This window comes from Lithobates pipiens, unplaced genomic scaffold, assembly GCF_037356315.1.
Source record: "Lithobates pipiens isolate NorthernLeopardFrog02 unplaced genomic scaffold, aLitPip1_a1.2 Scaffold_1, whole genome shotgun sequence".
In the NCBI taxonomy this organism is placed as follows: domain Eukaryota; kingdom Metazoa; phylum Chordata; class Amphibia; order Anura; family Ranidae; genus Lithobates; species Lithobates pipiens.
The window spans coordinates 9,292,307-9,318,489 of record NW_027507685.1 but is presented as its reverse complement, the minus strand read 5'-3'; the positions used below and the strand labels follow the sequence as shown (position 1 = coordinate 9,318,489).

General features: G+C 43.1%; 1 protein-coding gene across 4 annotated transcripts in view; it reads right to left on the bottom strand.

The window, feature by feature from the left end:
• The window catches only part of GRIA3 (glutamate ionotropic receptor AMPA type subunit 3), a 388,948-nt gene extending 364,171 nt beyond the window's left edge, over nucleotides 1-24,777 (bottom strand). Inside the window, exons 1-2 of one of the 4 annotated variants that reach the window (XR_013272428.1) lie at nucleotides 24,351-24,777; nucleotides 23,247-23,405 (exon numbers count right to left, since the gene is read on the bottom strand). Coding sequence is in view for 2 of the 4 variants with exons in the window: in XM_077478276.1 (XP_077334402.1) it covers nucleotides 23,247-23,405; nucleotides 24,351-24,441 (250 nt within the window). In the remaining 2 variants the exon portion in view is untranslated. The remainder of the gene's footprint in view (nucleotides 1-23,246; nucleotides 23,406-24,350) is intronic. The other 3 variants (XR_013272422.1, XM_077478276.1, XM_077478200.1) reach the window with 3 other exon arrangements.
• Nucleotides 24,778-26,183: the final 1,406 nt, after the last annotated feature.

Genomic DNA, 26,183 nt, shown 5'->3' with positions numbered 1-26,183 from the left:
CTTAGTGAATGTGGTCAAGTTTTACTTTGCAAAAAATACCCAATCATCTGCAAGGAAAAAGTCCAAATTTTTTTTGCTGGCACACAATTGGATGGTGGAAGTCAATAGGGCTTTACCTCCTTCGCAATGCAAATTCACTTGTAAAGTGAGCAGCTTGTTTGCCTTTCATAGATCAACCCCTTAATGTCACTTATGCACTGTTTTGAAGCTGGCAAAGTACAAATTGTGCTCAGTCAGCTTCTTCTTCACCCAAGAAAGATAGATATTGACAGCGCTGAACATGGAAATGATCAGAGCTATTCACTTTCATTGTTCACAAGGAGGAGGAAAGAAGAATGAAAGATGTTCGCTCATCTCCCACCACTCTCCTTCACTTATTACAGCATATAGAAATGATAAGGGGTAGGGGGAGAGGGGCTTTACAGCTCCTGAAATCACTGAAAAAGCAAAAAAATTATATTAGCTAGGAGTGCATTTACATAGCTGTGCTGCTATAATCCTTAAGCCTACTACACAAAAGCCGAATGAAGGGCAGCATTGGCCTGTTAAATAGAAACTCGCTGAGATTTGGCCCGTGTCTACTGCAGAAGCCAACCCTTCCCCTGGCTTCTGTCAAAGGGGCATGACCGAAAAAGGTCTGCTGATCGGCTCCGGTCATTGGACTGAAAGCACACGCCAGAGTGTTCTGGATGGGGGCCGTCCCCCTGTCAGAACACAACAGAACAGCAGGGGGAATTTCTCTACTAACATCATATAGTTAGCACAGTAGCTCTGACCCGAGCCTGCAGGGTTGAATGAAAAAAAACGAGTAGTTTGTACCAGGCTTTACACTGGAGGTGGCGAAAGGCCTAAAGGCCTTGATATTGTACTGCATAAATGTGATATGTGCAGTGCAGGGGACAATAACAGCTGTGTGATTCATGATATTTTATCATAAAAAGAATTGTTTCCTGTCTCCATGTTCGGCAGATCTCCCTTCCCTTCCTGTCAGGACAAGAAGTGATGGGAAATGAATCCAACAGGGACACAGAGAAAAACACAACCCCATTTTTATTATCCTGTGAAATACTGCTAACACCTGTCCTTTCTGTCCTGGTGACAACCATATTTCCCATTTGTTTCCTGGCAAGACAGAGCAGAAAGTAAAGGAAACTCACCCCAATGGTGTTACAGGCAGAAAAACCAACACAACTTTGACCTTTGTTTACTCTATCCAAATCTTAAAAAGAAACTGGCTAGGGTTAGGCTTTTAGTACATATGATGACATTGGATGATGCATAGTTCTCAAATATAGACATTCATAAAGTGGGACCAGCTACAAGGAATAATGTGGGAAGCACATTCCGGCCTCAGATCAGCCCCCTTTACACTCCTCTTGATACCTCAGATCAGTCTGCGCCTGGAGCATTCAGACCCCTGATCACCCCTGGAACTTTAGTTAGAAATGTAAGTATTAACAAATTGCTTTCCGTTGGCCCTATTTTCTCATCCTGTTCTGTGAAAGTCTCAGATGATTCTATTCTTGGCAGTTTGCCGAAAATCATAGCAGTGAGTCGGTCACTGCAGGGCAATCTGCTGACAGCAGGCTCCATTCACTAAAGCAGAATGGATGTGGTATGTAGGTGTCTGGACACATTTTCCCTAAATATCGCATGCAATTCTGAAACTATCAATGCACAATGCCATTTTTGAGGTATTTACCGCAAAATGCTGAAAACGCTCGGTATATACCGCATGTAAAGGTGTTAAACTCAATTTACAGAAGGAAATAAATAATTGAATGCTTGCGGTAATTAAGCAGTTGTCCAGGCATGCAGCATTTAAGGAATTTAAAAATATAATAGCACATTTTGAGTAGCCTCTGCCTTTTTTGATCAGTTCTCTCAACAGTAATGCATTGAAACCTAAATATGGAAATATGGAAATCATTGGGGTTGATTTACTTAAAGTCTGTAAGGTGAACTTACACAGGTCCCCCTCCACGACTCCCAGTCCCGCTGACCTAGACTATGAATATCCCCGGTTTGAAGTCCCGGTATATCCGTGCCAGGAGCCCGGGCTTAGAAATCCCCCCTAGCTGAATGTTCAAAACGTCCCTCGTCAGGAGGGATGTTTTGCAGAATTCTAATTGGTCAGCATCGTCACGTGGGTGGCGCCGACCAATCAGCAGCCGCAGCTACGGAGAAAACGCATGGCTGCAGAGAGGATTTATAAGCCACGGACTCCTGGTGCAGATATACCAGGGCTTAGAACCGGAGCTTGCCAAGGTCCAGGTCAGCGGGACCAGGGGGGGGGGGGGGGGGGAGAGGAGGACCTATGTTAGTTCCCCTTACAGATTTTTCTGTAAAGGTGAACTTACACTTTAACCACTTCAGCTCCGGGAGGTTTCACCCCCTTCATGACCAGGCCATTTTTGCGATACGGCACTGAGTTGCTTTAACTGACCATTGTGCATTCATGTAACGCTGTAACCAAACAACATTTTTTGGGGACCAGTGACACTAATACAGTGATCAGCACTAAAAAAGAAAGTGCACTCTCATTGAACTAATGACATTGGCAGGGAAGGGGTTAACAACAGGGGCAATCAAAGGGCTAAGTGTGCTCTTAGGGAGTAATTTCTAACTGTGGGGGTGGCTTAACTGGAGGAAGAGAGAGAGCTGTGTTCCTGCTTAGCAGAAACACAAGATCTCTATCTTCTTCTCAGACAGAATGTTGGTCTGCCTTGTTTACATAGGCAGACTGCCGTTCTGCCTCCCCCGTCAATGATCAGCAGGTCCCTGCGGACATTGCATCCGCCGAACCCACCGATTGCCTCTCGCTGTGACCAATCACAGCAGGAGTGGGTCGCCATTGGCACAGTGTGCACTCCAGACCTGGAAAACAAAATGTACAGGTACATTGTTTTGCGCAGTCCAGAAGCGGTTAAAGTATAACTAAAGGAAACGCTTTTTCAGTAGTTTGGATAGAGTGGAGGTAGATTAGATCACCTGTCCGGTTTTTATTGTTGTCTGTTCCCCCTTTAGGGAGATTCACCCTCTCGATGTGTCCTCTATTCACCTTGTCTAGTTGTAAAACACTTTAAGTAAATACAAAATATCTTTATAAATGTCAAATACTGAAAGAAAATAGTATCACAAATCACATACATATATAAATACATTTCTTCCACCAATACAAAAGAAATCCTTGTATTTATTATTGGTGGAAGATGGATATTTATACTGTATATGTGTGTGATTTTTTTTTATACTATTTTCATTAAATATTTGACATTTGTAAAGATATTTTTTGTATTTACTTAATTTAACTTAGTTGATACACCATGTGTGTCCTGTGAAAGCAGCTTCCTTTTGACTGATATTTTAGTCACCTTTTTTGTTTTGTATTAGTAACTTTACAAATGCTGCAGTACTAATGCTGCAGACACTTAATTAGTGAGTTGGCATATTTATACGGTTTACACTATTTTACCTCTTTATTAGCAACAAAAATATACTTCTAATTCTTCTCCCACTGGATATTGCATGAGATAAAATACTGCATGGTTTCATGAGATAAATACCGCATGCAGTATTTTAGAAGCATTTTTTGTGAATACCAAAAATGTTTTGTAAAAATGCTATGCAGTATTTTACTGCATTTTTTAAAGCGATAGATACTGCTTTTTTGAATGGAGCCCAGCAGGAGGGAGGCAGGAATATGACATCCTGTGCTGAGTAAGGACTGATTAGGGAGAGAGTATGAAGAAAGCACACAAAAGCAAAGAGCTAAATTTAAAAGAGTGGCTTATCTTATCGCTCTGATTTTGTTCTCCCATAGCAGCACTGTGAATCCGAGCACTCAGCAACTTCTGCATCTCCCTCTCTTGCTGAGCCAAGACATGCAGGCTGTAACTACAGTTAGGTCCATATATATTTGGACAGAGGCACAATTTTATTGTTGTCACATGAAAAGATATAATAAAATGTGAGTGGTGTACTCACTTTTGTGATACTCTATATGCTGTATATACTAGGGGCAAAAAGTTATAACATACAACTAGGTGGTCATGATGGTATTTGATAAGATGCCTTATCATGTTGTTAATGGCAATGATTATTCATCTGGCAATTTGTAGTCTAAAGGGCAGTAACCTAGGCATGTGCAATGGCCAGGGCTGGATTAACATAGGGTTTATTGGAGTTACAGCTCCAGCCCCTACCTTGATATAAGCTCAGTACACTGACACTGTACTACACAGCGTGCTACATTCTACAATAATTGCATTGCAGAGCTGCGGTGGAGAGGTGCGAGTGAACTCCTGCACACGGCTTAAGTCTAGGCCAGTGATGGCGAACCTTGGCACTCCAGATGTTTTGGAACTACATTTCCCATGATGCTCAACTACACTGCAGCGTGCCAGAGCATCATGGGAAATGCAGTTCCAAAACATCTGGGGTGCCAAGGTTCGCCACCACTGGTCTAGGCCCATCACATTTACTTCTCAGTCAGGTAGACTGATCTCTGCCCAACAGGAGCCTCATAGTCCTGGCCCAGCACGACGTCATTCAGAGACCGGGCCCAGTAGGCCAGATGGGAGAAGGGTAGAGAGTGCTGGCGGTGATGTGAGTGTGACCTGCATGGAACCACTACTGTGCAAGTGAGCAGAGCATGCCCCTCCCTGTGTGCCTCCTCCCACCCTATGCCCCTAGCATTTAAATACCCAGCAGGTTAATTGCAATCCTTCTGCTGGCTGTTTGGAACCAACCTTTCTAAACCCTGGGAGATCCACTAAAGTTAGCTTAAGATAGTACTCTCTATCTGCACGTCTTGCATGCTGTGTTATATGGGAGACTGTTTCTCACCTATACTTTTTTAAACTGGTTCTTTTCGCTATATGGATTCTGTTTACCACAGATGTCTTATGCATCTTTATATGTATGCATGCACGTGTATATATTTATATATGCGTGTATATGCTTTTCATGCATTTAAGTATGCATGGATCATACATATAATACACCCTTAACTGCGACCATTATACATTGTTCTCTTTAGATACACCCCATACTGGCACATATTAATGCGATCACTCAGCTTCTTTGTAAGTGAACATTTCATCGACAACGTGCCACGGTACTTTTAAGTAAGCGGATATGTAATATCTTTCTACACTACCACCCCCCTCACCTTTAATTACAGCAGTATATACATATCTTACCTTTTCACCAATTTTTGACTGTATTTTCCCCTAGATAGGTCACACCAATATTAAGGTTCCCTTTGTGAACTCTGGATTCTCCATTTTGGAATTTCCTCTTTCCTTATTGTGCTTATTGACTGAGGTAGATTTGAGTAGATCTGACCAAATATTGTACACTCACTAATGGGGCTCATTATTACATTTAGAGTTACATAATCAGGTTTTTCCAATTTTTACCAATATATTTACTATTTTATGCTTATTGCCAAATCTTGACCTTTGATGCGGGTCCATTGGATTTCCTCTTCTTTGCCCCCCCCCTTTTGGTTGTCACCAGGAGTGACCACACCCATCTCCAGCCTCCTGGGTGGTGCGGGTCCAACACTGCCATATTTCCTTGTTTTTAAAGTCTTGATGATATACACCAAGACACCTGCTCTCACATGGTTAGTAGACGTAAGGCTCGGTTCACACAGGGGCAACACGACTTTTGGAGGCAACTTGGACGTGACTTGACGTGACTTGATGTGACTTGACGTGACTTGGACGCGACTTACAACACTACTTTAAGTCGCCCCAGGCCAGGCGACTTGCCGTGGCTAATCAGAGAATGAGCTCTCAGGGGGGAACTCCTTTTGAGAGCTGATAATTCTCTGAGAGTCGCCTCCGTATAGACGGAGATCCGACTTGGAGGCGACCTCCATTGAAATCAATGGGTACCAGTCGCCTACAAGTCGGATTGAAGTAGTACAGGAACCTTTTCTGAAGTCGGAGCGACTTCAGTAGTGTGCATTAAGACAGCTCTCATTCACTTACATTGATTTCTACATGTTGTGCAACCTGAGGTGACTTGGGGCGAATTGAAGTCGGATCTGAGTCGCCCCTGTGTGAACCAGCACTTAGAGTTATCTAATACAATGACTGTTTGTCAATATAGTAATTTCTCTATTTTTGTATAACTACTTGCATACGTAGATTTGTTATTTATTGTTCTTTTTTCTGCTCCATAAACTGTAGATATCATAAATACTTTCACCACTTGCTTCCAATGAAGAGGAACAAATGCATGACCTTTAAACGCATTCTATATCACTCTATACACCAGTATGAGAGTGGTTAAAATTAGTAGTTTTGATTTCACAATGAACAATATGTTACACATTTTCTATCTATTTTTGTATTTTGTTTTACACAACTTTACGCTGTGTCTTTTAGATGTTTTTATTACTAAAAACAATACTTTTTAAATAATTTGCATATGCTCTTTCAGAGTCATTGCCCCTTAAAGTCCCGTTAGAGGTTAATCTTTCTGGTTTTCAGAGAAATAACTAAGGCAATGGGCTGGCAGTGGCAGATGATTATTTCCTATGTTGTGTCACAGTGTCAAGCAGCTTAACTCGTTTAAGAGAATCTCCAGGCTTCCAAAAAGAAAGAAAAGAAAAGAAAAGTCAGCAGCTACAAATACTGTAGCTGCTGACTTAATATAAGGACACTTATCTGTCCAAGGATCCAGCAATGCCCTCATCCCAGCCAATTCTTCAATTGGCTTCAAGTGCAGATGCAGACATCTCAAGTAAGGGAAGCAGACAGTAAAGCCTTACGGCTTCACAGCGGGTTTCCTACTGTGCATGCGTGAACCATTTTGCGCATTGTGAATGGTCCCATTGTCCTCTGGCTGTAATTTGTCAGAGAAGACTGTGTGCCGCGGCAATCTGACCAGAAATGGGAGCGAGTACCTGTCAAAACCACATACCCGCTGCCCCCCCCCCCCCCAAAAAAAAGTGCCAAATGTGGCAGTGGAGGAGGGGAGGATGCAAACAAGCAGAACTTTCCCTTTTGGGTGAAATTCTGCTTTAATTAATTAACAGTGCTATTTGTAATATGCAGCGTGAAGGGGGTTAATGTACTGTCACTGGTCACTGATGCATTAGTGACCAGTGGCAGTTAATCAACCCCATTGTGCTGCATTAGTGGTACCAGTATCAGTGTTAATTGATCTCTTTATGCAACAAGGAATTTGACAGTGTACCTAAAACAGAACATTTTGATGTTACTAAGCACATTTATGTGGAAACCATATACAGTTACATTAGTTAGAAGGGACACCTTGAAGGGTTTTAGAATAAAACACCACACACATGGGGACTTGACAAAAATAAAATGGGTGTGGCCAATAAAGTTTTGCTTCACAGGTAATGGTTTATGGTGTTGCATCTTTCTCTATATTTTCTGTGTGTAATGTCGCGTACACATGATCGGACTTTGCGGCGGACTTGGTCCGGCGGACCAGAGTCCGTCGGACAACTCGATCGTGTGTGGGCTCCAGTGGACTTTTTCTTCCCAAAAGTCCGGCGGACCTAGAAAAAAGACTGCCTTCAAATTAGTCCGCCGGGCTTGGCTTTTAGTGGACAATCCGTTCGCCTGTGTGCAAGTCCTACGGACTAAAGCCAACGCTAGGGCAGCTATTGGCTACTGGCTATGAACTTCCTTATTCTACGTCATCACGTTCAAATCCGTTGGACTTTTGGCGTGATCGTGTGTGGCCAAGTCCCTTCGTTTGAAAGTCCGGCGGACCTCAGCTGCAAAGTCCGTCGGATTGTCCGCCGGACCAAGTCCGCCGAAAAGTCCGGTCGTGTGTACGCGGGATTATACGAAACAGGACCAGGTGGTACAGTGATGAAAAAGTCCCATTGTTTGCGTTAATTCTTGCATAAAAAAGCTGCATCATTGGTGTAATTTACCTCAATGTTGGCATCAATGGGAATAATATTAGCCTCATCACTGGTGTCAATGAGATCAGTATTGAACCCCAAACCTGCACTGGTGTTCAGTGGTTTCCTTGCTGTTAGCTGTTCACATGTTCTGTTCCTACAATACAGTGCTACCTTGTCTCATTAGACATGAACTATGATGTCACTGTTGGGCAGGAGATCACTCTATCGGACAATGCTGGCATAATCAAAGCTTTCAGTGCTGGAACAGAGAAGGTTCCAACACTTGACACCGGCTGCCATTTAGCACAGTGTACTGGATTCTATGAGAATGCTGCAGTATGTGGATGCCGTGCAACAGTGTCAAGAGTCTGGAACACTTGGTGACTATGCTTATGCTTTGAAACGCAATCTTGCTAACAATATGAGGTTACACTAATGCCGCATACACATGACCGGACTTTTCGACGGACTTGGTCCGGCGGACTGAATCCAATGGACAATTCGATCGTGTCTGGGCTCCAGCGGACTTTTTCTTAACAAAGTCCGGTGGACCTAGAAATAAAACTTGCTTCAAATCTGTCCACTGGACTCGGCTTTCTAGCGGACAATCCAGTCGTCTGTGTGCTAGTCCAACGCACTAAAACCGACGCTAGGGCAGCTATTGGCTACTGGCTATGAACTTCCTTATTCTACGTCATCACGTTCGAATCCGTTGGACTTTTGCCGTGATCGTGTGTGGCCAAGTCCCTTCGTTTGAAAGTCCGGCGGACCTCAGCTGCAAAGTCCGTCGGATTGTCCGCCGGACCAAGTCCGTCGAAAAGTCCGGTCGTGTGTACGCGGCATAAGTGACACTTATGCCGCGTACACACGGGCGGACTGTATGGCGTACTTAGTCCGTCGAAACACATTTCAGCGGACAGTCCGCTCGTGTGTGGGCTTCAGCGGACTTTTTCAGCGTGCAGTCCGGAGTACTAAGTATTTCGGATTTTTCGAAATTCTGTCCGTCGTACTTTGGTTTCAGCGGACAATCCGCTCGTCAGTAGGCTAGTTCGACGGACTAAGAATGGCGCATGCTCAGAAAGGATTTACACAGCGGAAGGGTGCTTTGCTGTGTATTGGACTTCCTATTTCTAGTCCCGTCGTACGTGCTGTACACGTCATCGCGCAAGCTTTCGACGGACTGTTTGTGCATCCGTGTGTGGTCAAGTCCGTTCAGTCGAAAGTATGACGGACTGTCCGTCGGATTGTATGACGGACTAAGTACGCCATACAGTCCGCTCGTGTGTACGCGGCATTAAAGGTATTGTAAAGGTTTACTGTTTAAGCCCTTGTGCACAAGGTCGGAAATTCCGACAACCAAATCTTGTCCGACGGATTTTGTCAGACGGATTTTGTCCGAAACTGTTGCATACACACAGTCGGACAAAGTTGTCAGAAAATCCGATCGTACTTAACATGATGACGTTATTTCGTTAGGACGGGACTACTTTCAGGCTAGTAGCCAATAGCTTTGGTCTAGGAATTTGATTTGAGCATGCGTGGCACTTTGTCCGATCGGAATTCTCTACACATGATCGGACAAAGTCCGATCGGATCATGTTGTTGGAAAATTTTATAGCCCAGCTAGAAAACTTGGTCCCTCGGATACTGTCCGATGGAGCCCACACATTATCCGACAACGCGGTCCTATCGGACATTGTCCATCGGAATGTCCGACCGTGTGTACAAGGGCTAAGATGTAGAAATCTATTGTATCATCAATATTAACAAACAATAGGCACAATTTTTGAAGTGTACACAACTTGCTTTAATAATAATAATAAAAAAAAAACAGAAACAGGGACTGCTGCTGATCTCCTTCCTACAATTCTGGCTGCTTGGCTGTTATGCTGACCCACCAATTCTAATACTTTCTGAGTCACTGACCTTAAATTACTATGCTGATCAGGTAAGCCTGAGAAATGTCAGACGCCATTATCTGTATACTTGTTCTCAGTCACAGACTAAAAGTACTGAAGCAAGAGGGTCAACTTTACCGCCAGGGAATTAGCATTTTTAGAAGGAAAAATAAACAATAGCAGCCTCTATGTTTTCCTTATGACAGGTTTCCTTAATGTTAAAACACAAATGCAAACCATTAAAACTGTATACTGTACATACGAAAACAAAATTTATGTATATGAATGCACACTTGAAGCAGATCCAAAACAGATTTTACATTCTTATAGGACTGGCACCATCAGCATGTTTGTGTTTCTTGCATTGAATCAGCAATAGATCAGACAGATTTAAGCCCAACTCCAGCCGTTTTTTATTTTTTTACAGTGGGTAAGAGTCAGAACTTCTGTCATATTTTATTACTGTCCATGTCTTCATTGAGAGATTTCCCTTCCTTTTTCTGTTCCCTGGATGTTATTAACAGACCCAAGATGGAATATAGATTTTGTAGGTTAAATGCAATTATTTTAAGTATGCAACCATACTGATTAATCTTAGACATTTTCAGCAATAGTCAGACTTTTATCAACAGCATATATAAGAAAAGGGTGTCTGACTGAATAAAAAAGCACTTGAAGAATAAAGAGCACAATTTTTAGAAAGCAAATTTAACCATTTAACATGTTGTTGAAAGTTCCTTATGCCCTATCCACAATGCCCTGCAAGGCATCGGCTCTGTGTGTGGTGCATTGCAGTGCAACTCATTGTAAATAGCACCCCAACGCCCTGTACAGCAAAGGGCAATGCACAGCAGTGCCCCACAATATCCATGTGCATTTTTAATGGCAGCCCATTTATAATGAATGTGTTGCCTCAACACAATGCAAGCTAACACACAACATAATACACATTTACAGATGTGCGTTAAAGCAAAGGATCACTAAAGCAAAGTGTAATTAGAGCCTTAAAGTGTTAGGTAAGCCATAGTTTAATCAATTATCAAGAAAATCGCTTGATTCCCCCATCAACACTGACTGTGCCTCTCAAGAGTGCCTCTCGCAGAGCTATTGTATTCTGCTGAAGGGGGGGGGGGGCACAAGGAGCCTTCACGGGTGGCAGAATACAATGATTATTGCCAACGGCTATAGTCGCTAGCAGTAATCACTTGCAGAAAAATCTAACAGGCTAGATGTACCCAAGTTGATGGATCAACTTGGGTACAATGAGCCTGCCCATACATAGATCGAAATTCATCTGGTCCCTGCTGAACCGACCACAATTCGATCCATGTATGGCCAGCTTTAGAGAAGGGTCAAACCTCTATCTGATTATTTTTGTTGCATGTATTCCACCAGGGTAGTTTCTCTTTATTTCCTGCCATAAAGATGCAATAGGAAATGAGAGACAATCTCTTCAAAATAAACATACGCTAATTCCCATCTCAAACAATTGTCACAGGAACAGATGTTCCATATTTTAGGATTTCCCCCCACCTCTTGCCCTGGTGACCACTCAAAAACTTTGGATTTTTTTCTCAATTTCTGTCTCATTGGCAATGGTCACCAGGTTAAATGGAGGGATCAATTTTCCCTATTATATTCCAAACTAAAAAAAAAAATGTCTTTGCACTATACACTATAACGTTAAGCAAAGTGTGAGATGGAGTAAAAAAAAGTAATAAGTAGGCTCCTCTGTATATTGTATAAAAATCTGACATAATTCACCAGAAGGACTCATCCATCCTTAAAGTCCACCTAATTGTCAAACAACTGAGACTGTAAGCCCTTGTACACACGGTTGGATATTCAAACGGAAAATGTCCGATCGGACCGTGTTGTCGGATAATCCGACCGTGTGTGGGCTCCATCGTACTGTTTCCATCGGAATATCCAACAGACAAAGTTTGAGAGCTTGGCTATAAAATTTTCCGACAACATGATCCGATCGGACTTTGTCCGATCGTTTGTAGAGAATTCCGATCGGACAAAGTGCCACGCATGCTCAGATCAAATTCCGAGACCAAAGCTATTGGCTACTAGCCTGAACGTAGTCCCGTCGTAACTAAATTACGTCATCACGTTCCGAACGATCGGATTTTCCGACAACTTTGTCCGACCGTGTGTATGCAACACAAGTTTCGGACAAAATCCGTCGGACCAAATCCGACGGATTTTGTTGCCGGAATGTCCAACTGCGTGTACAAGGGCTTAGAGGTGGCCTTACCAACTATTGCATGTAGAGTTTGGCCAATGAAAAACTATTTCTATGGTCCCTTACAGTATTAAAAAGTCATGAGCTCTGAGCATGTGGATTTGTCTAATTTTACAAAAAGGACTGAGTACAGTGAAGGTAGCAGAATGTAAAGCTTCCCGCGGCTATGACAGCAGGACAATGGCGCTATGTCCATTGGTCCTGTGCACAACCATCAGTGGACTACTTTTGAAGGGAATACCCATCAAATGAGCAAGTCAGGAAACCTGTCCTGATCGTTGTTATTTCCCCCGCAGGGATGGGGAAGCATCTTTCATCTTACTGTGTCTGTGCTTATGTAAGTTCAGGGTGGAGCAGAAAGGGTGGCAATGAAACCTTTCTGTATTTGCAGAGTCTCAGTACACTTTGAACTTCTGCTATTCTGATTCCCTAGTCTATATTTACATGAGATAAGCAGTGCTAATAACATATACCTGTGCTATTGATCTTGTCCCCTTTCCTTCAATTTTACTTAAAGTGATACTAACGTTTCATTTTATTTCTACAAAAATAACATACACGTTATACTTACCTGCTCTGTGAAATGATTTTACACAGTGCAGCCCAGATCCTCCTCTTCTCAGGTCCCTCTTCAGTGGTCCTGGCCCCTCCCTCCTGTCAAGTGCCTCCACAGCCAGCAGCTCTGTGTGTCCATTCAGACATGGAGCCATGGTTTGGCCCCTCCCCCTCTCTCTCCTGGCTGACTTTAATTGACAGGAGCAGGAACCAATGGCCCTGCTGCTGTGTCTCAGGTAATCAGGAGAGAGAGTTGTGGATGGCTGAGGCACTATCATACATCGCTGTATAGAGATGGGGCTCAGGTAAGCATTAATGCATAGAATACATTAAGATAAAAGACTTTCTGCCTTTACAACCACTTTAAACACTAACATTTGGCTACGGATTGCTGACAGGATGAAGTTAAATATGGCATTTTTATTTTTACTGCACGTCCTACTACCCTCTGATATTTATTGGCACTTTAACCACTTGCCGACCGGGCCATAGCCAAAAGACGGCTACAGCGCGGCCGTGTTTTTCTAGGAGGGAGTCCATGGACGTCCTCCCAGAAACTTGCTCTTGCGCGCCCCCTGGGCCACGCTCCCATAAACATCCGTGACTGCATCACGGATCGCGGTAAACAGCCACTGGTAGCGGGCGTTTACCACGTGATTGGGCCGTCAAATGACGCCGGTTCCTCCCTCCCCTCTCTGTACCGATTGGTACAGAGAGGGGAGAGGGGGGGAGATGGCAGCAGCACTGTGTGCTGGATGTGTAGTGCCCACAGTGCTGCTCTGTGACAATACTCTGCAGTACTCTGCTGTCCATACTGTGCAATACTCTGCAACACCGTGCAATACTCTGCAACACTGTGCAATACTCTGCCAATACTCTGCAACACTGTGCCAATACTCTGCAATACTCTGCAATACTCTGCCAATATTCGCCAATACTCTGCCAATATTCGCCAATACTCTGCCAATATTCGCCAATACTCTGCTAATACTCTGCCAATATTCGCCAATACTCTGCCAATACTCTGCCAATATTCGCCAATACTCTGCCAATATTCGCCAATACTCTACAACCAATTTGAACAGAAACAAAAAAAAATGTTTTTTTACAAAATTTTCTGTCTTTTTTGATTTATAGCGCAAAAAATAAAAAACCCAGCGGTGATTAAATACCACCAAAAGAAAGCTCTATTTGTGTGAAAAAAAGGACAAACATTTCATAAGGGTACAGTGTTGCATGTCTGAGTAATCGTCATTCAAAATGTGAGAGCACCAACAGCTGAAAATTGGTCTGGTTAGGAAGGGGTTTTAAGTGCCAAGTGGTGGTCAAGTGGTTAAGATAATAGGTATATTGTATGTGTGTGAAAACATATGATGCATATATACATCTTCATGTGGTTTTTATAACAACATAAATAAAAAAGAACTGTAATTATTAGCAGACTATTAGCAGACTTGCTTAGCAATGGCTAGTATAAAAAAAATATACTTGAGTTATTTGGTTCAGTAATAAATGCTTAATGAGAAAAGGCTGACATTTTTGTCCTTGTTTCATCTACTTCTTCTTTACTTGTTATCTCACCCTCCATCATCACCTTTCCTGCCTTCTTTCTCTTTCCCTAGTTTTTGCAATTCCTCTTAATTGCTCCCTTTTCACCATTCTACTCTGGAGTGCAGACCTTATAACTCAAACACAGGTCTCATCAACTCATCAAGACTTAGTTACTTAGACATATATAAGACAATTTTATGTAGCTTATTACTCTAACGTTTACCTAAATCTAAATCCCAGGCAGACATAGAAGACACAGATTAATGCATCGCTATATTTATTGATATATCATTAAATGTACTGTCAGTAACTAGTGTAAATAAATAGTGTAAATACTGGTAGCAACCTCTAGCAGGCACTGTACAGCAGTGGTAAAGGAATGAGCAGTACAAGGAGCCAAGTCATTTCATGAGCTGACAAGAAAAATGCTGAAAGGAGGAGACAGCAGAGTGATAGAGAGTTTTGAGCAGGTTATTATGCTGATTATACTTTACTGCCCCAGTCATAAGCTGGGGGAAGGACAAGGCCTGTCAATGTAACTTAACTGCGGCAGAAAAAAATGTAAATCTTTTTGCCCTACCAAACTGGGCATTGTTTGCATAGCTGTGTAAATCTCCGAACTCTATAGACAGAAGTCTTCTGGCAGCTGTTTTTCCACAGCTCACCTTCAAAAGTGCAAACATAATGACATTATGAGTGGACTTACGCCCTGTACACACGGTCGGACATTCCAACGTCAAAATCCGTCTGATTTTTTCCGACGGATTTCAGCCCAAACTTGTCTTGCATACACACGGTCACACAAAGTTGTCGGAAAGTCAGATCGTTCAGAACGAGGTGACGTGAAACACGTACGTCGGAACTATAGCTTTTGTCTCATAATTTATCCTGAGCATGCGGGCCGCTTTGTTCATCGGAACTGTCTACACACGATTGGAATTTACGATGGGATTGGCGTTGTCGAAAAATGTTAAAGCCAGTTCTCAAACTTTTTCCATTGGAATTTCTGACAAAGTCCAATGGAGCACATCTTCCATCGGAAAGTTCAGGGCATAAGAGTTCCATAAAATGAAAACTAAGACTTGGCCATGGCAACCACTCCATTTCTGTTCTCGTTTAATTAAAGCCAATTGTAATTATTCAGTCCTTCTATCTTGCTTCCCCCACACTCCCTTCAGTCTCTGTTTTCAGGTGTACCTTTCTACTGTACTGTTATACCATGGGACGGTGTGCCTTTCTGGGGTTAGTATACCATGGGACGGTGTGCCTTTCTGGGGTTAGTATACCATGGGACGGTGTGCCTTTCTGGGGTTAGTAGATGTGCCCTTCCCTTAGTCCTGTCCACAGACTGACTGAGTCCACCCATGCTTGTTTAGACAGTGACACCACCGAGGCCTGGAGCAGAGCACTAGAAACCTTTAGCACGGGGTGGCTAAAAACTAAAAAACTGCTTCATGGTAGGGACAGATTTATGTGCGTTAAGGAAAGTGTACCATGCAAGGTGTGTCTATGTTGCAGAGATCAGTTTGACATGGTAAAAGGTGGATGTTTGTAAAGGTCATGGTTTATTTGTAATACCTTATTATACCTTCTAGCAGTGTCTTCCTTTGCTTCTCTTGGTATTTAGGGCGGCACAGTGGTGTAGTGGTTAGCACTCTCACCTAGCAGTAAGAAGGGTCGCTGGTTTGAATCCCAACCACGACACTACCTGCCTGGAGTTTGCATGTTCTCCCTGTGCTTGCGTGGGTTTCCTCCAGGTACCCCAGTTTCCTCCCACACTCCAAAGACATGCAGGTAGGTTAATTGGCTTCTGTCCAAAATTGGCCCTAGTATATGAATGGGGACCTTGGATTGTGGGTTCCTTGAGGGTAGGGAATGATGTGAGTGTGCAATGTACAGGGATAGGGACAATTGTAGACACTCATTCAGGTTAAACTGGATGGATATTCAACCTTACTAACTATGTAACTATTTAGTCACGTGCCAAAAGAAGGTGGTGCTGGGAGAAATCCTTCATGGTAGGGATAGCTTTATGTGTGTTAAAGAAAGTGTACCATGCAAGGTATGTCTATGTTGCAGAGATCAGTTTGACATGGTAAAAGGTGGATGTTTGTAAAGGTCATGGTTTATTTGTAATACCTTATTACATCTTCTAGCAGTGTCTTCCTTTGCTTCTCTTGCCATTTAGTCACATGCCAAAAGAAGGTGGTGCTGGGAGACATCATTCTGCTACATGCTGTGATCAAAGGTCTGAATGGGAAGCAGGTTGCTACATAGTGCCTAGCATGTATCACTGACAGTGGCCTCACTCTGATTCCCAACATATCTGATTAGTACAGGCCTAGTGGACATATGCCCCCTGACCCAGCCCCAGCACTCCCCTCTTGGGTGTAATTCATACTTAATGATGACAGAGGTCTATGTGATAACCAGCACATCTAAGCCTTAGATCAGGGTTTTTCAACTCCAGTACTCAAGGCGCCCCAACAGGTCATGTTTTCAGGATTTCCCTCAGATGTGGCAATTACTATGGCAATGAGACTCAACAAATCACCTGTGCAAAATAATGGAGAGCATGAAAACATGACCTGTTGGGGCGCCTTGAGGACTGGAGTTGAGAAACACTGCCTTAGATGATAAACATCATTTATAGGCATTTAGAAAATCACTAGCATTGCTAGCAAAGAGCAGGCTATAGATAGCAGCCTTGGAAGTATTTTACATGTTATCAATGTAAAGCATTGTATATATCCTCTCCAACCTGCTCTAAGCAACTGCCATTGCTATGTACTTTTATCTGTAAACTCATGTATAAGTTTCCTTGAAATTATTCCCCCCCCCCCCCCCAATGTAAATATGGTTACACGTGTTGTAAATCTTCGGCAAGAATACGGGTACACAAGACAAAGCTGTCAAAACCTGTCTACAGACTACGACCATCTTGCCAACTCAATTTTTGGATGAATGAAGCCATTCTTGCACATACAGTTCCCTGCTAATCTGCCCATAGCCTCAGTAATAATGAATAAAATAGACTTTTCGGTACTGCTTTGTTAGCGATATTCAATAGCAAATACCTCTAAGGTTACATTTGTTTTTTCTTTAGCTCTTTCCCCTTAATGTGTCTTGCAAACAGAGTGTAATTCAAGAGCATAGCTGACTGTAAAGGTGTACAACAGCAATTTTTGCAATGACAGTGCAGAGAGGGGATATGAGATCTGTGTGCTAATGAGCTGACACTGCAGAGGCTGAGGAGATGTAGTGGAATGCACTACAACAGCACAGCATAAAAACACAAGCGGGCTCTTTCAATAAGATTTGATCCAAGCAAACCTTAACATAATTCACATTAATTCTGGCACTTTCACCAAATTGTTGTCTGCAGTGAAACGCCTTATCTATTGCACTGCAATTATTCACTTAGGCCGGTCTATATTTGTCTCATGCATCTACTGCATCTTGATTGTCAGCAAATGACATCAATGTACAATATTGGCAAAATAATGTGTCTTCATAAACAAACAGTCTAGCAGATATGAGAATAGGTTGTCAGCATTATGGAACGTATAAATGTGGGTTTTGATTTGTACATGTCAGAGTGTGTGTATTTGTGTTTGTGTTTATGCCTACATGCTTATTTAGTAGATCAAATATAAAAATATAGATGGATAGATTTATAATTAACTTTATGTCATAACAGCGTATAAGTAATGTTATGTACAAAAATAACAGCATCCAATGTAAAGCAGCTCAAAGCAGGTAGATTCGTTAAAGTGGATTTATGATTGGCTGCAGCTCATTACCACACACCATTGCTCTCTCTTCTTTTAAATGAGCCCTATATTGTTTTAAGCTTGTTTGGCATCCTTATAACTGTACAGCTTCTAGCATTCCATTTTTTCACATCTGGGACCTTGTTTGATCCCCATTGTGTTGCAAGCAGGTAATGCTAATCTGCATGGAGTTTATCCAACTGCTTTTTTAGAGACCTTCTGGCTTTATTTGACAATCCTAAAACATTGCATATGGTTAAATAGGCTACCCCTGCATTGACTCTACCGCTGTATGACTTGTGTTAGCTCCTTTGGAGGCAAGAATTGATGTCAATGATTCTAAATGACAATTTTCTGGAGAAAAAATATCTATAAAAATGCATATAAAAACCCTAAAAATGCCTTTTTAGGTCTCTCCTTGGTGTAATTATGGTATTTTAGGTTGTAATTTTAGGCCCCCTAGTACATCATATACTCATATTATCTAGAAGCCTCCATAGCCTTTAAAGACAAGCTTATACCCATGCATTGACTCTACCGGTGTATGACTTGTGATTGGAGTGTTAGCTCCTTCAGAGGCAAGAAATGATGTCAATGATTCTAAATTACAATTTTCTGGAGAAAAAAATATCTATATAAATGCATATAAAACCCTAAAAAAATGCCTTTTTAGGTCTCTCCTTGGTGTAATTATGATATTTTAGGTTGTAATTTTAGGCCCCCTAGTACATCATATACTCATATTATCTAGAAGCCTCCATAGCCTTTAAAGACAAGCTTATACCCATGCATTGACTCTACCGGTGTATGACTTGTGATTGGAGTGTTAGCTCCTTCAGAGGCAAGAAATGATGTCAATGATTCTAAATTACAATTTTCTGGAGAAAAAAATATCTATATAAATGCATATAAAACCCTAAAAAATGCCTTTTTAGGTCTCTCCTTGGTGTAATTATGATATTTTAGGTTGTAATTTTAGGCCCCCTAATACATCATATACTCATATTATCTAGAAGCCTCCATAGCTTTTAAAGACAAGCTTATAACATACACAGCTTGATCTCTTTACAAAGAACTAAGAACGCATCCAGCACGAAAATGGAATCAGAGCTGCTTACTCTGGGACAGCTGCGGGACTTTCTTGGCTTCATCTCATTACTTTGGACACAGGAGCCCTCTAAATCTTGAGAGCAGCATTTTCTCTAGCAGGCTTAAATTGAACAAACTACATCATTTTGGGAGCCCTGTCAATCACTTTTTAAGTGACCTTCCTCCAGTAAAGGCAAAACGCTTCTCAGTTTCCCTCTTAAGAAAGGGCATCAAGTAGGGCAAATGATTTTATGCGTTCGAAAATTCACAGCGTACAATTAAAGCGCGGTATCTTGAAACTGGAACTTTTTCGAAATAAATACAGTTTGCCATACTAAGAGACTGCATGCTGGGTTGTCCTTTTTACTTTCTGCTTTTATAAAGTAAAAGCTTTCTGACATTTTGAAAATTAATGCTTTTCATTCTTCAAAGCACGCATTTTGACACTATTGAAAGCTTTGCCTGACCGCAACCCTTTAGCGGTAGAATGCCTTGGCCTGTTTTTGTGCCTTTAAAATGAATGAACGCGGTTATCTTTTTTTTTTTTTCAAGCCTAACCAAATTTTTAGCCTAATAAAATTTAAAGTATCTCTAGTTAATGTTTAATATGCCACTGTTAATAATTTAATAATCATTGTTACCCTGCTGGTTTCTGCTTTTGCTAAAGCTGTACTTAAATATCTTTCCATCGCTTACACTTGCAAACTAGTGTGGAATTGCCTCGTGTAATTTTCCTTTATTTCCATAGCGAAAATATTGTTGATTGAAATCAATTACTGACAACTAAGTGTAAAAGGCTTTGTGCATTTAAATTTAATCCATTCATTGATATTTGTGAAATGGTGTTGGAAAGCCAACCTCTTGAAGGGATTACTTTGATTAAGGATTAAGGAATGTAAGTGTTTGATTGAAATGACATTCATTGAGGAAAAAGAGCAATAGACTGCAAATTGCGTAGGCGTTCTGTGCAGGTTTGAACTTTTAAAGAACTTTTTTTTTTTTTTATTAATGTATTAGTTAAATACTTGAGTTTTATCAACCAGTGAGCGCTCTGGACGTTTTAAAGAAGTTCATTTAGTAATCAAGGCACTGGAATATTTTGGATAATGCTTACAGCTGTAAGATGTTAGTATTATAAGTGTTATAATAACAAAAAGACACATACTTTCAATATTATGTAAAAAAAAAAGAAAACACAAAATATGTGAAACAACACAAGAAAAAAAGAGCAATAGAAAAGCTGACATTTTTAAAAGTTCATCAGAATGATTTAAAGGTATATAAAATTCAATGAACAATGAGTGATAAATTAAAGCAGCCAATCAGCACTAACTTGGTAAATAAATCTGCTGGCTTATTACACTGATTTATGTGCATGGTTTGGTTTTCATTTTAAAATCAAGGTAGGTAAATGTGTAATTAATGAATCCTCTAATAAAAACAGTCCCTCTGGTCTAATAAAAATGAATCTTAAGGTGCAAAAATTTGAATGTTGATATTCCACATTTTGCTGGATTCAGCTCTGGACTGGGTAACAGTTATCTATAAACATACAGAATTTTTTTTTTTTCCTATATTATAAACCGTGATATAAATTTGCTCCTGAGAGACTGTATTCAGCAACACTTCACACATATATTTCCCCAGCATACTTATTATTTTATGTGGCCCACAGAAGCACATCAAGCACTGCAAGGAAGAGCTCATTAAATGCTATGCTATAAACCACGAGGTCCTGGTTTTCTTTACATTTGGATCATTCATTAGTATGGTCCTTAGAACCATGCCCTTATGCACTGAAATTTTTGCAAGCTATAACAGAATGTTCAGTTCCCCTGTGTATGCTATTGCAAATTCAGACTTTGTAAATGCTGCATTTGATGCGTTCACATCACAAGTCATGCCTATAATATACTACACAGAAGAGAAGACAAGTGAGAGATAGAAAAAAAAAAAAACGTGTGGGGGGGGGGGGGGTAAAAGAAAGGAGAAGGGAGACGGCAGTAAGAGAGAAGTGTAGACTAGAGGAGATGTAGAAGACAGAAAAAAAAAAGAGAGCTGAATACAGAGAGGCATAGACAGAGGGGGAGCTTAAAAGACAGTAAGAAGGTGGAATACATACAAATAGTGTAAGAGTAAGGGTTAGACATAGCTAAAAAGTAGCAACAGGAAAAGAGAGGCATGAGAGAGAAGGAAGAGAGAAGCAGAGGAGTGAAGGATGATGGGGAAGAAAGAGAAATAGAAGGGGGAGGGGTAATGAGAGAAGAGAAAGGGGTGTGGGGGTAATGAGATAGAAAGAGAGCAAAAGATAAGGAGGAAGGAGTGGGGGTAATGAGAGACAGAGAGAGAGATAGAAAGAGAGGGGGAGAGATAGAGAGAGGGGGCAGAGAGAGAGCAGAAGAGAGAGAGAACAGAAGAGGGAGAGAACAGAAGAGAGAGAACAGGAGAGAGAGAGAGCAGAAGAGAGAGAGAGCAGAAGAGAGAGAGAACAGAAGAGAGAGAGAACAGGAGAGAGAGAGAGAACAGAGAGAGAGAGAGCAGAAGAGAGAGAGAACAGAAGAGAGAGAGAACAGAAGAGAGAGAGAACAGAGAGAGGGAGAGATAGAGAGATGGAAGAGAGAGAGCGAGAGAGAACAGAAGAGAGAGAACACAGAGAGAGAGAGAGAGAGAGAGACCTAAGAGAGAGAGAGAGAGAGAAGAGAAAGAGAAGAGAGAGAGAGAGAGAGAGAGAAAAAGAGAACAGAGAGAGAGAGAGAGAGAACAGAGAGAGAGAGAGAACGAGAGAACAGAGAGATAGAGAGAACAGAAGAGAGAGGGAGAGAGAGAGAGAACAGAAGAGAGAGAACAGAAGAGAGAGAGAACAGAGAGAGGGAGAGATAGAGAGATGGAAGAGAGAGAGCGAGAGAGAACAGAAGAGAGAGAACACAGAGAGAGAGAGAGAGAGAGAGACCTAAGAGAGAGAGGAGAGAGAGAAGAGAAAGAGAAGAGAGAGAGAGAGAGAGAGAGAAAAAGAGAACAGAGAGAGAGAGAGAGAACAGAAGAGAGAGAGAACGAGAGAACAGAGAGATAGAGAGAACAGAAGAGAGAGGGAGAGAGAGCAGAAGAGAAAGAGAACAGAGAGAGGGAGAGATAGAGAGACGGAAGAGAGAGAGCAAGAGAGAACAGGAGAGAGAGAACACAGAGAGAGAGAGAGAGAGAGAGAGACCTAAGAGAGAGAGAGAGAGAAGAGAAAGAGAGAGAGAGAGAGAGAGAAAAAGAGAAAGAGAGAGAGAGAGAGAGAGAGAGAGAGACAAGAAAGAGAGAGAGAAGAGAAAGAGAACAGAAGAGAGAGAGAACGAGAGAACAGAGAGAGAGAGAGAGAGAACAGAAGAGAGAGGGAGAGAGAGCAGAAGAGAAAGAGAACAGAGAGAGAGAGAGAGAGACAGCAGAAGAGGGAGAGAGAGAGAGAGAGAGAGAGCGAGAGATCAGAGAGAGAGAGAGCAGAAGAGAGAGGGAGAGAGCAGAGAGAGAGAAATAGACAGCAGAAGAGAGAGAGAGAGAGAACAGAGAGATAGATCAGAGAGAGAGAGAGAGAGAGAGAGAGCAGAAGAGAGAGGGAGAGAGAAAGAACAGAGAGAGACAGCAGAAGAGAGAGAGAGACAGCAGAAGAGAGAGAGAGAGAGAGCAGCAGAGAGAGAGAGAGAGAGAGACAGCAGAAGAGAGAGCAGAGAGAGAGAGAGAACCGAGAGAGAGAGCAGAAGAGAGAGAGAGCAGAAGAGAGAGAGAACAGAGAGAGAGGACAGAAGAGGGAGAGAACAGAGAGAGAGAGAACAGAAGAGAGAGAGAGAGTGGGAGAGGGAAGGGGAGAGAGAGAGAACTAGATTGGCTTCTTCTTCTCTGCAGTCTATGATTTGAATGGTCCTCATTAAAAACAAGTAAAACTTGGATCTGTAGCATAGAGAAGATCTAAGTCGTCTCTTCTTCAACAAGTCTGCACAATATACAGAAGGACATTTCTTTACACTAACATCACATTTAACCAGCAGCTCAGCAGCTTTCCTTAATTTCACCAAATGTATATTTGATATTTGTTGATATGCTTGAGAAACCAGTGTTCACATAACATTGCCATTTTAAAAAATAAATTAAAAATCAGCATAGAAAAAGCATGCCATACGTTCCATGGGTACAAAGTTATCATCCATACAATTGCTTTAGTGACTGGATGGCACAGAGGACCGGGTACTCACATGCATTGGTTACTGAGAAGCTGTTGGAGGAGTCTAAGTGATCTACATGGTGGAACAGCTGGAAGGGCCTCTCTGTGTTATTTTGGTTGGTGTTGTGCAGCTGCACAGCAAATAAAAATGCGCTGTGTTCCTGAATTGTATTTTTCATGAAAAGCCCACCTATTAAAACACAAAAGAAGAGACCGATGTAGAAGGCAGAGAGCAGATAACAATAAAAAAATAATAAAAGCCCTAACAGCAAACATTGTATTTACATTACATAAAGCCCAGTAAATCATTAAGGAATTTGATAGGGCAGTTTGTGTATTTTTTAACCCTTTGACTGCCTTCCATGCCCCGGCCCTTTAAGACGTGAATTAGCTCTTAGCCCCAGCAACTGTTTAATTCTGCTGTAGTGTTTCTGTCTTTCTTTTAATACAATTTGCTGACTCCAGTTCTTCTTACAGCTTCCATTAGGAAGAAGACCAGCACAGCTATTCAGCAAGAAGCAAAGACGTATGTGAATGGAAGGCTGTTTCTTTACATACTGCCCTTTATCTCTGCATTCAGACTACAAAGAGCATGCAGTGCCCCTGCCAGTGCAAGCTGCAGAAGAATAGTGCCCATGATTGGGGGTAGCATGGCTTCACACAAGTCTAGTCTAACTTTTCTGCAGTGTGCTGAATGTAAATGATGCTTCTGTGCATCCCATAGGCAGCAGAGACCACTGCAAACCCTTCCCCACTCCAATACAAAGCTGCATTGACTCGGTGCATTGCACTGGCACAATATATCCTAATGTGGGCTCTATCTGCATTATGCATGCCAGGCATCCAGTTCTGCCATCCTGGAAGATGCAATCATGGAGGGGGCATTGTGGGTTTAGGGTGATTTACACATTGCAGGGTTCCCTTGAGTCCAGAGAACTTAGACTGGGGGCTCAGCTGTGATGACAGTCACATTACATGTCAATGAGCCCCTCTGCAATCCTCCTAATAGACAACGCATGCTGCAGCACCATCCTCATCCTCACCCTCCTCATCATCCTCACCCTCATCACCCTCCTCATCATCCTCACCCTCATCATCCTCCTCATCATCCTCCTCCTCATCAGCAGCCACTCACCGATATTGATGGTGTTCGGGAATCCTCCGAAGCTCTTCCCTGCCAGGCTCAGCAGAAGAAGGCACACAGTCCGGATCAGGTTTTGCCCCATTTTCTCAGCTTCCAAAAAATGCAATTTCTAAAACGAAACTGCCAGAGCCGGGCTGGGATGGAGCGGCGCTGCCCTCTCCTCTCCTCTCCTCTCCTCTCCCCGGATTACAGCACCCTGGACAGTTCCATTGGCTGCGCTCTACAAATCACACCGCCGAGGACTTTCCCCAAAGATGGAGGTAGTGAGAGAGAGAGAGCGAGAGATGAATAAGGCGCTTCCAATTGGACCAGCAGGGGGCTATTGATCAACTTCATCTGACGTGCAGTTAAAGCAGCAGCGCTGTGCTGAGTGTGAGGAGTGTGAGGAGGAGTGTGAGGAGTGTGAGGGAGTGTGCCGAGCCTCACTGCAGCCCGACCGACCCGACCAGCACTGCAAACCACTGCAAAGCACTGCATTACTCTGCGCGATCAATGCGAGGACCGCTCACGTGGGTGTCGGGGATAAACCCCTTCATGGCCGGACACAGCGCAGCCCCAATACTCAGCTACACACCATCCATAGGCAATCGCAGGCTGGGCAACCCTGACATGTCCCGCACAGCACAACCCCCCCCCCCCCCCTATGTCCCGCACAGCACAACCCCCCCCCCCTATGTCCCACACAGCACAACCCCCATATGTCACAGACAGCACAACCCCCATATGTCACAGACAGCACAACCCCCCCCCCTATGTCCCACACAGCACAACCCCCATATGTCACAGACAGCACAACCCCCATATGTCACAGACAGCACAACCCCCATATGTCACAGACAGCACAACCCCCCCCCCCCCCCACTGTCCCACACAGCACAACCCCCATATGTCACAGACAGCACAACCCCCATATGTCACAGACAGCACAACCCCCATATGTCACAGACAGCACACCCCCCCATGCCCCACACAGCACAACCCCCATATGTCACAGACAGCACAACCCCCTCCCCCCCATGTCCCAACCTGCACAACCCCCATATGTCACAGACAGCACAACCCCTATATGTCACAGACAGCACAACCCCCCCCCCCCCCCTATGTCCCACACAGCACAACCCCCATATGTCACAGACAGCACAACCCCCCATATGTCACAGACAGCACAACCCCCCCCCCCCCCCCCTATGTCTCACACAGCACAACCCCCATATGTCACAGACAGCACAACCCCCATATGTCACAGCAGCACAACCCCCCCCCCTATGTCCCACACAGCACAACCCCCATATGTCACAGACAGCACACCCCCATATGTCACAGACAGCACAACCCCCATATGTCACAGACAGCACAACCCCCCCATGTCCCACACAGCACAACCCCCATATGTCACAGACAGCACAACCCCCCCCCCATGTCCCAACCTGCACAACCCCCATATGTCACAGACAGCACAACCCCTATATGTCACAGACAGCACAACCCCCCCCCTATGTCCCACACAGCACAACCCCCATATGTCACAGACAGCACAACCCCCATATGTCACAGACAGCACAACCCCCCCCTATGTCCCACACAGCACAACCCCCATATGTCACAGACAGCACAACCCCCATATGTCACAGACAGCACAACCCCCCCCCCCTATGTCCCACACAGCACAACCCCCATATGTCACAGACAGCACAACCCCCCCATGTCCCACACAGCACAACCCCTATATGTCACAGACAGCACAACCCCTATATGTCACAGACAGCACAACCCCCCCCCCCCTATGTCCCACACAGCACAACCCCCATATGTCACAGACAGCAC